Source organism: Osmerus eperlanus, unplaced genomic scaffold (assembly GCF_963692335.1).
Source record: "Osmerus eperlanus unplaced genomic scaffold, fOsmEpe2.1 SCAFFOLD_542, whole genome shotgun sequence".
Taxonomy (NCBI): Eukaryota; Metazoa; Chordata; class Actinopteri; order Osmeriformes; family Osmeridae; genus Osmerus; species Osmerus eperlanus.
In genome coordinates, this window is record NW_026911492.1 from 4313 (window position 1) to 15000 (window position 10688).

At 53.8% G+C, this 10688-nt stretch overlaps 1 protein-coding gene across 1 annotated transcript in view; it reads left to right on the top strand.

Annotated features, from left to right (window-relative positions):
- The first annotated feature begins 460 nt into the window (after positions 1-460).
- Positions 461-10688, top strand: part of LOC134016128 (partitioning defective 3 homolog B-like) — a 12662-nt gene continuing 2434 nt past the window's right edge. Inside the window, exons 1-3 of the mRNA XM_062455540.1 lie at positions 461-505; positions 2864-3003; positions 8808-8894. Coding sequence (XP_062311524.1) covers positions 461-505; positions 2864-3003; positions 8808-8894 — 272 coding nt within the window. The remainder of the gene's footprint in view (positions 506-2863; positions 3004-8807; positions 8895-10688) is intronic.

Below are 10688 nucleotides of genomic sequence, written 5' to 3' on the forward strand. Positions count from 1 at the left end.
GTGTGTGTGGCCGTGTGTGTGCGCACGCACAAGCGTGTGGTTTGGTCTGTTTGTGTGCGAATGCGGTCGTGTGCGTGTGTGTTTGTGTGCGAATGCGGTCGTGTGCGTTTGTGTGCGTGTGTGTTTGTGTGCGAATGCGGTCGTGTGCGTTTGTGTGCGTGTGTGTTTGTGTGCGAATGCGGTCGTGTGCGTTTGCGTGCGTGTGTGTTTGTGTGCGTTTGTGTGCGTGTGTGTTTGTGTGCTACTAGGCGTCGATATAACCTGTAAGGAATGTTTTCATTAAAGCGGGAGCTGAATGGTCCTTTTGAAGTCCACGGGTCTAAGACAGGTTTCGCTCATGAAGAGACGAGTTGAGTGATGCTGGATGAATAGAATCACAGGCTAAAGGATACCCCAGTGAAAGCGCCTGTGTTCAGCCAACTGAAGGCACAGTAGCGGCCTCTTTCATCACGGCCGAACGATGCGTTTACAGAGCAAATCCAATGTCATCGCGTTGGTTTGGCAGGTAAGCCCAGTTTCCACACGCGACGACGGACATATTGAAGGGCGCGACTCTGTAAACCAGGTGTGTGCGCACACGCTCATACCACACAGCCACACCTTTTAACATGCCGTACAAAACACACACACACAACTACACGCGTATAACACATGCAGCTTTTCATTCAAGTCTTCGGTTGTGTGTTTCATCTTGATACTGTTTGGACGCGGCGGCTCCCCACATCCCCACATGCCATTCATCAGGCCTTCATCAGCGCACACCGCTACAGAACCATTAGTCACATTCAGAAGAGAGCAAGACATTCATCAGCGGACTACCACAGGAATTCCAAGGCACACTTAGCTTGATTAGTTATTCTGTAATTAGCAATACTGCTAATAGTGCCTCTTTTTAGATGGTGCGCGACATATTTTCATCGAGACCAAAAATGAATCACCTCTCTGAGTCCATTTACTGCCGTCATGATTCAAAGCACAGTTATCAATTACCTGTTCGGAGTCTTTAGATTAAAGATATGAGATCAAAACAAGGCTTTCATGCTGATGTGTCGGTTATTTGTTGATGCAAGGTCTTTTCTCTGAAAAGGCTGTAGGTTTAATCAGGTTTTATTGAGGCATGTAGACCTGCCTATATATCACTGTATCCAGTGAGTTGGTAGGTGTGTTAGATATTGGTTGGCCGAGGGAAGCTAGAGAGAGACGTGCAAGTGCTGCATGACAGACGGAGGTCGTTTGCCCGTGAGCCTGGCGTTGGTCACGCGCGAGGCATCAGAAGCCAGGCCGGACTAATTGATTTTCGGGCCGCTCTTCAAGACTACACGCATTAGCTATCTGGGTTCGTTTAGACATGCCTGCTCCTCCTGGAGTTCGTTTAGACAAGCCCACTCAGGTGAAACCAATCGCTCCTCTCCCTTCACCTCCTCGAGGCACTTGATTATCCTTCTGCTGCTCTCTCCTGTGTGACCCTCTTGTAATCCTGGTTCCCCCCTTTTCACACTGACGCACACACAGGGTGGGGCAGTGTGGGGCAGCATGGGGTAGGGTGGGGCAGCATGGGGCAGGGTGGGGCAGCATGGGGCAGTGTGGGGCAGCATGGGGTAGGGTGGGGCAGCATGGGGCAGGGTGGGGCAGGGTGGGGCAGCATGGGGCAGTGTGGGGCAGCATGGGGTAGGGTGGGGCAGCATGGAGCAGGGTGGGGCAGCGTGGGGCAGGGTGGGGCAGCATGGGGCAGGGTGGGGCAGCGTGGGGCAGGGTGGGGCAGCATGGGGCAGGGTGGGGCAGCGTGGGGCAGGGTGAGGCAGCATGGGGCAGGGTGGGGCAGCGTGGGGCAGGGTGAGGCAGCATGGGGCAGGGTGGGGCAGCGTGGGGTAGGGTGGGGCAGCATGGGGCAGGGTGGGGCAGCGTGGGGCAGGGTGGGGCAGCGTGGGGCAGCGTGGGGCAGGGTGGGGCAGGGTGGGGGGGGGGGGGGGGGCCTCCACTGATGTTGTGGTGTTGCAGATTCAGCACCTGGGGCTGAATGGACCATGGACACACACACACATGCATACAAATACACATGCATACTCATGCTGTATGCACACAACCACGCACTCATGCATCATACGCACACACTAGAAACCTCCCGCTAATCACGTTTTTTATATAGCTCAGGATCCTTGTGTTTAACAGAGTACATCAGATTACACCACTGCAGCCTGTGCACAGCCCCCCCCCCCCCCCCCCCTCCATCATCAGGGTCATGCTGTCGATGCTGTCGTAGCAGATGCAGCGCGGCGTAGCCGCGAGGAGTCGGCAGTGGGCTGACAGGTGGTGTTGGTCCTGCGGAGGGGTCAGAGGTCACGCAGAAGTACATTAGAGCACATCAGTGGCCCTGACCCCTGGTACACACACCCTGTCACACAGCGGCCGCAACACGATCCATCACCCCTGCTCCGGCAGACGGGAAACCCTGTCCCTGTAGACATCAACCCAGACCCCCCCCCCCCCCCCCCAGCCCCCCTTCCCCGTCTTTCACTAGCCCCCGTCATCCCCCTGACAACACTGACACACACTGACACACACCCAGTCACCCCTAACAGACTACATGCTAATTATTAGTGCTCCCAGTCCACAAATGTACTACCCCCCCCACCCGCTGACTACATACAGGGTAGGCCCAGTGGCCCCTGACATGCTATATGAGCCTGGGTTATTAATCACTGCTCCCCAGTACTCACATCTACCAACATATACCCCACCCCCCCTCCCCTCCTTTCAACAAACACACACACTTCCACACATACTCATACACTTCCACACACAGCCCTGACTGCTTTCAGGACAGTGTTCAAGGGAATACAATAACAACTTGACTCTGGTCTAGACGCTGGTGTTGTCCGGCCTCTGTGGTGTGCAGGCTGACGCTGGTGTTGTTTCTCTGCAGGGCGGCAGCCCTGGACTGGACAGAGCAGGAGGGGCCAGACCAGAGGACCCCACCAGCCAACTCAGCCACTTCCCCCTCAAGTAAGAACCGTGTGTGTGTTTGCATCTGTCGGCCTGTCTGCCTGTCTTTGTGCGTGTGCATATTAAGTGTTTTGTTGTGTTGTTTTGTCTGCGTGTACTCCTGTCCCACTTCCTCTCTCTCTCCCCAGCACTAACGAGGATGTGAATGCACTGTGGTGGTGTGTGGAGAACATCAAGGCCGTGTTGATCTTGCATATGAAATGATGAATCATTAAGCAGCTACGAAAGCTGGGGAAAACGGGGTTAACCCTTGAAACAAACATGGGCATTAATGAGAGGCTAATGAGGTAGAGTGGGACCGGGTGGAGGCATGGCCTCTGACAGGGTCTGGGGCGCCGGAGAGGGCATGGGGACAGGGGAGGACATGGGGACAGGGGAGGACATGGGGACAGGGGAGGACATGGGGACAGGGGAGGACATGGGGACAGTGGAGGGCATGGGGACAGGAGAGGACATGGGGACAGGGGAGGACATGGGGACAGGGGAGGACATGGGGACGGGGGAGGACATGGGGACAGGAGAGGACATGGGGACAGTGGAGGACATGGGGACAGGGGAGGACATGGGGACAGTGGAGGGCATGGGGACAGTGGAGGACATGGGGACAGTGGAGGGCATGGGGACAGGGGAGGACGTGGGGACAGTGGAGGGCATGGGGACAGGGGAGGACGTGGGGACAGGGGAGGACATGGGGACAGGGGAGGACTGAGGACCAGTTGAGAACTAGGATAAACTAGTGGGCTAGGAGATGACTAAGGAAGAATACTGGGCTAGGGAAAGACTAGAGAAAGACCAGGGGAGACCAGGGGAGACCAGGGGAGACCAAGGGAGACCAGAGGAGACCAGAGGAGACCAGAGGAGACCAGGGGAGACCAGCGGAGACCAGGGAACTGTCAGTTAATAATTAATAGCACATTCTGATGTTCTATGGTGATTTAGAGGGTGCATGTAAAAAGATGGGTTTGGTGAGAGTGTGTGTCTGGCTGCATATATAGATCCGGTGCTGAAGATGGGTGTGTCAGGTGTGTGTGGAGCGGAGGTGATCATCACATTCCCCCTGAGAGGAGAGGATCCTGTCTGACCTCCGTATTACACACCCTCACCCCTCTCCCTAGCAACCCGCCGTAACCATGGAGCGCGCTGCACTGAGATGGTGGCCCACACACGCCCTCACACACATACACACACACACCCTCATATTCCAACTATGAAAAAATATGAGTGATGTAATGGTTTCTGCGGTGGGTAAACGATCCTTGAAATTGCAAAAAAATCTGAAATGAGTCTGAGCCCATAGCTATAAATATTGTAATAGTAAGTCATAAGTTAACCATGCAGCTTTCTGCTGTAGAGTCATAACCCAAAGAATCCAAATTGGTTGTATATACCGTCTATAGAAATACTCAGTGACAGAAAGAGCTGCATTTGCAGGTTCATGAAAGCCAGCCGAAAGACACACAGACAGAGAGACACATGCAGACAGATAGAGAGACAGAGGGCCACAAAGGCAGGCAGACAGACAGACAGACAGACACACAGACAGACACACAGACAAACACACAGACAGACAGACAGACAGACATACAGACAGAGGGAAAGTCACAGAGAGACAGAGAGACCCAGGCAGACAGATAGAGAGACAGACGGGCAGCCCTCAGGGTGTGGCGTGCTCACTCTGCATGTTCCGTCTGCTGATCTAAACATGTGTGTCAGTGTGTGTGTGTGTGTCAGTGTGTGTGTGTGTCAGTGTGTGTGTCTCCTCAGGCCGTCAGTCTGTCTGGAGCCCCATCATGCTCCTCTGAACCCCAGCAGGGGGCACACACACACGTACGCACACACACACACACGTACGCACACACTTACACACACACACACGCACATACATGCACAAATGTAAGCACACCCAGACACCCCCCCACCCTGCCCACCCCTTCGCCTTGGTTATCTGCTGCGTCCATCTCCAGCATGTCTGTGGTCCCTGGTCGTGGCCCCAGGCGATGGGCAGCCCTGCTACTCCAGGTTCTATCCTCTCAGCTCTGTCTGCGGGAAGCCTGTCTGACACCTGACACCCCTCAGGTCCCCTGGTCACCAGCACTCCCTGCTGCCTCTCCTCGCTCTCCCCCTCTCTCTCTTTTTCTTCGGCCCTTTCTTCTGTCTCTCCCTCCCTCACCGACCCCCCCCTCCCTCTCTCTCTCTTTCTTATTGCTAGATGATTACCTCTCCTTCGCTCTTTGTTATCCTTTCTCTTCTCTTTCTCAACTCTTTGTCTCTCTATTTTTCATCTTTCTCTCTCTTCCTCCCTCTCTCTTCCTCTCTTTCTCTCTCTTCTTCTGTCTCCCCCCGTCTCTCTCTCTCTCTCTCTCTCTCTCTCTCTCTCTCTCTCTCTCATCTCTCTCTCTCTCTCTCTCTCTCTCTCTTCCCCTCTCTCTTCCTCCCTCTCTTTTCCTCTCTCTCTCCCCCTCTTTTTCTTCCTCTCTCTATTTCTCTCTCTTCTTCTCTCTCCCCCCCTCTCTCTCTCTCTTCCCCTCTCTCTCTCTTTCTCTCTCTCTCTTCCTCTCTCTCTCTCCCTCTCGCTTCTCTTCCTTCAGGGTCCCACCATCTGATAGGAGGTTTATCAGCTCAGCTTCCATCACTGCCTCGGCCAATCAGATCCGCCCGTCAGTACTCAGTCCGACCTGTCGCTCGGCCACTGTACGTCCCACAGCCTGTCAGTCACTCCCTCGCCACGGGCCAGAACTTCTCCTCCCTCCGCAGAGTCTGCTCCTTCACACACACTAGACTTCGTTCTCCTGGGTGGAGACAATATATAACCATGATACAGTTCAGTCATGAAGACTGCTCTGGTCCGGTCCACAGAAGCTGGGAAATGGGGGTTAACCCCTCTAACCCCGACCTCAATGTACGGCTGGCACCATCCAGCCCGTTGATGCTAGCATGCGTAGCCCGGTTGCAGATCTGAGCGGTGACAGACAGGCTCCAGAGAGAAGAAGAGCTGTATTCGGAGATGGGTAATTGAGAGTGTGTGCAGGTGGCAGGCAGAGAGGTTAGACGGAGGCAGCCTAACCACTGCTAGGCTAACAGCTCTAATAGCTTCTCTGAAGGGGTGGGGTGGGGGGGGCTGTCTTCAGTTCCAACATGAGCAGTTGCAGTACCCCCCCCCCCCATCTCCCCAGTAGGTTCCCATTAGCCCCCCCCTTCCCCTAACTCTCCTTTTTTCGGAACAACAGCTCAAGATGAATAGCCCCATCACCTGCATTCAGACTAGGGCGTGCGACCATTCAGCAGGAGTGCTGGCTGTCCCCACCCTGTCGATCTCTCCAGTCAGAGCGTCTGCATTCAGACCTGGCCCTCCCGCAAACAGGAAGTGTTCATCTGCAGCCACGGGCCTCGCCGCCTTTGTGTGTGTTGTTCATCGAGCAAAGCGTCGTGGATCAGCACTTTGAAGATTTGGAAGCTTTGAAAAGGGATATGGGGGAGAGAGGGACGGCGGGGGGGAGTGCTGTGGTAATGCACTCTCTTTTATGCGCCCCCTCTTCTTTCATTCTCTCTCGGGCTGGGTGGAGTGGCAGGTAGATAAAGAGGACACCTGCGTTCTTAGATCAGCCTAGGCCCCCTCCCCTCTGCGCCTCTCCTCCGCGCTGCGCTCGCTCCCCTCTTCTGCTCCTCTCGCCTCCCCTCCCCTCTTCTGCCCTTCTCTCCCCTCCTCTCTTCTCCTCCACTTCTCTCCTCCTCTTCCCTCCCCTCTTCTTACCACCATTCTCTCCTCTCTTCTGCCCTCCTCTCTTCTCCTCTTCTCCTCCCCTCCCCTCTTCTGTCCCCTCCTCTCTTCTGCCCTCCCCTCTTCTCTTCCCCTCTTCTGTCCCCTCCTCTCTTCTGCCCTCCCCTCTTCTCTTCCCCTCTTCTCTTCCCCTCTTCTCTTCCCCTCTTCTCTTCCCCTCTTCTCCTCCACTCCCGTCCCCTCCTCTCTTCTCCTCCCCTCCCCTCTTCTCTTCCTCTCTTCTGCCCTCCCCTCTTCTCTTCCTCTCTTCTGCCCTCCCCTCTTCTCTTCCCCTCTTCTCTTCCCCTCTTCTCTTCCCCTCTTCTCTTCCTCTCTTCTCCTCCACTCCCGTCCCCTCCTCTCTTCTGTCTCTCTCCTCACCCCTCCCCTTTCCTCCTCTTTGATTTGTTTGTTCATTAATGCAGCCTGTTCAAACCCCCACCCTATGCACACTCACACACACACACACACACACACACACACACACACACAACAACACAAATGGATGTGGAGTGTGTTTTCTAGATGAGGCCACGAGGAGGAGGGGTGGACGGGTTATTTTCTTCCTTCATATTAATACATGTGCTATTCATTAGGCCCTGCTAATTAATTCTCCCCCTCCCTCTCTCTCTCTCCCTCCCTTTCCCCCTCCCTCCCCCTCCTCGTCCTAGAGGAGAGGACTGTGTTTGATATCAGCTGTTTAGTCTGGCTTGGATTAGTAGAAACTTGCAGAGAGTTGATGAAGCAGCACTTCAGAAGTGGATGTGTGTGCCGGCCTCACCTGAACTTTGGGTTTCAGCCTTTTTACAGCTTTCATTTCTGATCAACTGTACCTTTCTTCTGTCGCTCTCTCTTTCTCTCTCTCTCTCTCTCCCTCTCCTCCGTCTTTCTTTCTCTCTTTTTCTCCGTTCTACACATATGGACACATGCTGTACACTGTGTCTGTCTGTCTGTCTGCCTGCCTTCTGACACACACACACACACAGTAGTAAACTGATTACAGGAGAGGAAGGTCAGAGTAGAATTATTAAGGTTGTGTGTACCGTGTGTAGTTGAAAGTGTGTTTGTGTATCGTTGATGGTGTGTGGTCAGACAGATAAACCTATTACGTCCTGAACAGGCAGAAAATTGGTGTACTGTAGGCTGCACATCAGCTTACAGCTGACCACACCACCTGATTAGCTGAGGCTGACTGAGGTTTAGAGGCTGGGAGGAGGGAGGTTTAGAGGCTAATTCTGAGGTTTAGAGGCGCGTTCCCCGGGGAGGGTTAGAGGCTGGGAGGATCTTGTTCTGTTGTTTAGAGGCTAGTTCTGACACCTACAAGCTGGTTCTAAGGGAGGTTTAGAGGCTAGTTCTGACACCTACAAGCTGGTTCTAAGGGAGGTTTAGAGGCTAGTTCTGACACCTACAAGCTGGTTCTAAGGGAGGTTTAGAGGCTAGTTCTGACACCTACAAGCTGGTTCTAAGGGAGGTTTAGAGGCTGGTTCTGAGGTCCAGACGCTCGTTTTGTGGTTTAGAGGCTGGGAGGACAGGAACTACAGCAGGGCTGAGTAGGCAGGTGAGGTCAGCCCTTTATACACTGTTTGGCTGAAGTCATTAACATCATGAGAGGTTATATACATACTGCTGTTCGACATGTGATGTGTATCTATATTTATGTGTGTGTGTGTGTGTGTGTGTCAGCTACTTCTCTCTTGCACCACCTCCACAACCCACACCCGGAATGGAAACTGTGGGGAAACAGAGCATTAGTCAGTGTCTGTGGCTGGGATGATGGGAGCAGTTTACAAAGCCAGTCCAGTCCTGCAGTAGCATCAGACCAGACCATCTCTGAAACTCTGACACACTGACAGGACGCCAGGAGCTAACGTTGCTTTGGGGAACCTCATTTACTCTTCATGTTGTTAAGTTCTCACTTGGTGTTTTTCCGTTTATGTGTTTGTGTGTGTGTGTGTGAGCGAGCAGTAGTTTGACCAGGAGCTAACGGTGGGCCTTTACTCTAACTTTGTGTGTTTTTTCCTTTGTGTGCGTGTGTGTGTGAGAGCAGTAATATCACCAGGACCGTGGAGATCTCAGGAGAGCACGGGCCTCTGGGGATCCACGTGGTGCCCTACTGCTCCTCTCTCAGTGGACGGTGAGTAGACACCAACACACACACACACACACAGACAGACACACACACATACACACACACACATAATGCCCCCCCTGATGTACCTTCAGTTGGAACCAAATGGTGCGTGTGTGAAAGTGGAAGCAGCAGTACACAGTTATTGTTGGTCGTGGTGAGGCTGTAGTGAGGCTGTAGTGAGGCTGTAGTGAGGCTGTAGTGAGGCTGTAGTGAGGGTTCGCGGCTGTTTCTATTCCTGCCCCCCCCACACACACACTCACCGACCCTCTCCCTCCCTAACCAGCCCTCTCTTAACCCCCTCTTTGTGTGTGTGCAGCCCGACCCCATTAAACGCCGCCTGTCTTTGAAGACACTCCCCCCCCCCACCCCCCACAACCCCACCCCCCCACCCTCCCTGTCAGGGGTTGAGGGGTGCGGGGGTCGTCTTGGCTCAGGGAGAGTCATTAAGACGTTTTGGTGGGGAAATGGGCAGGGTCAGAGGTTAAGTAGAGAGGTCAGGCCAGGGCAGGTCTGCTGCGTGACTGGGGGAGCGAGGGATGGAGGTGGAGGAGGAGGGAGAGGGAGGTGGGGGTCCTCAGGGCACTGGGACACCGAGGGGCTGTTGATGACTCGCACTCTGATAGACTTCTGGAAGAACGGGAGAGAGAGAAAAGAAAATAGAAAGAGAGAGAGAGAGAGAGATAGAGAAAGATAGAGAGAGATGAGGTGTGTTAGATGTGAGGCAGTGTAGATGTCCGCGGCAGGGTGTTTGAGAGGCCTAGAGAGAGGGGGGAAGGGGAGGACTGTAAGAGGGTCATCTTTGTCCAATGGGACGGCCCACTGAGACCCTCCATATGGTTCCTTTAGACATGCCTGTCACACGCACACACACATGCTCACAGACACACACACACACACAGACACACGCACCGACACACGCACGCACACACACATGCTCACAGACACACACACACACACGGACACACGCACAGACACACGCACGCTCACACACATGCCGAGTAATGACACCGTTGAACAGTAGCATGTGATGGCGTCCTCCAGAGTGGGAGACCTTGAGGAGCTCTTCTGCTATCAGAGACAGCTGCTAACAGCCTGATAAACTGTCCTGCCGCTCTGTTCAGACCGGGCCCGGGTCACACGCTGCAGTATTTAGACCGTGCCCGAGGCACATTTATCTGCACTGTCACTGGTTTGGAGAAATATTGTTGCCTCTCATTTTGAGGACACAGGGTTCAGAACACAGACTTCAGTTTCTTTCCATGTGACCTCTGTCTGCCTGTCTGTCTGTCTGCCTGTCTGTCTGTGCTTGTTGTTGTGTTTCTATGATACTATGGTAACATAGACTCCCAATGAACTTGTATGCTGTTTAGATTGTTCACATGCCCATATAGAGTCTCTAAATAGTTCTAACCCCTGCCATTGTGTGGAGTTCTGATTCATATTTAGCAAGTTTGTGTGTTTGTGTGTGTCGGTGAGTGTGTGTGTTTGCGTGCGTGGTGTGTGTCTGTGCTTGTGTATGTTAATGTGTGTGTTTGTGCGGGTGGGGTGTGTGTATGTGTGCATGTTTATGTTATGTGTGTGTGTGTGTGTGTGGTGCTGTCTTTATCTGGAGCTGCCAGAGGCGACATGGAGCTGGCTGGGCTCTGCTGGAGCTGTGCTGCTGTGTCAGGGCAGGGAGACACTGGGAGAGGGGGGTGGGGGGTGGGAAGGGGGGAGGCAGGGAGAGAGAGGCCGTTGTCTTTGTTCAGCTGTGTGTGCTGCAGCCTCCTCATTCAATGCCAGTGTGTGTGTGTGTGT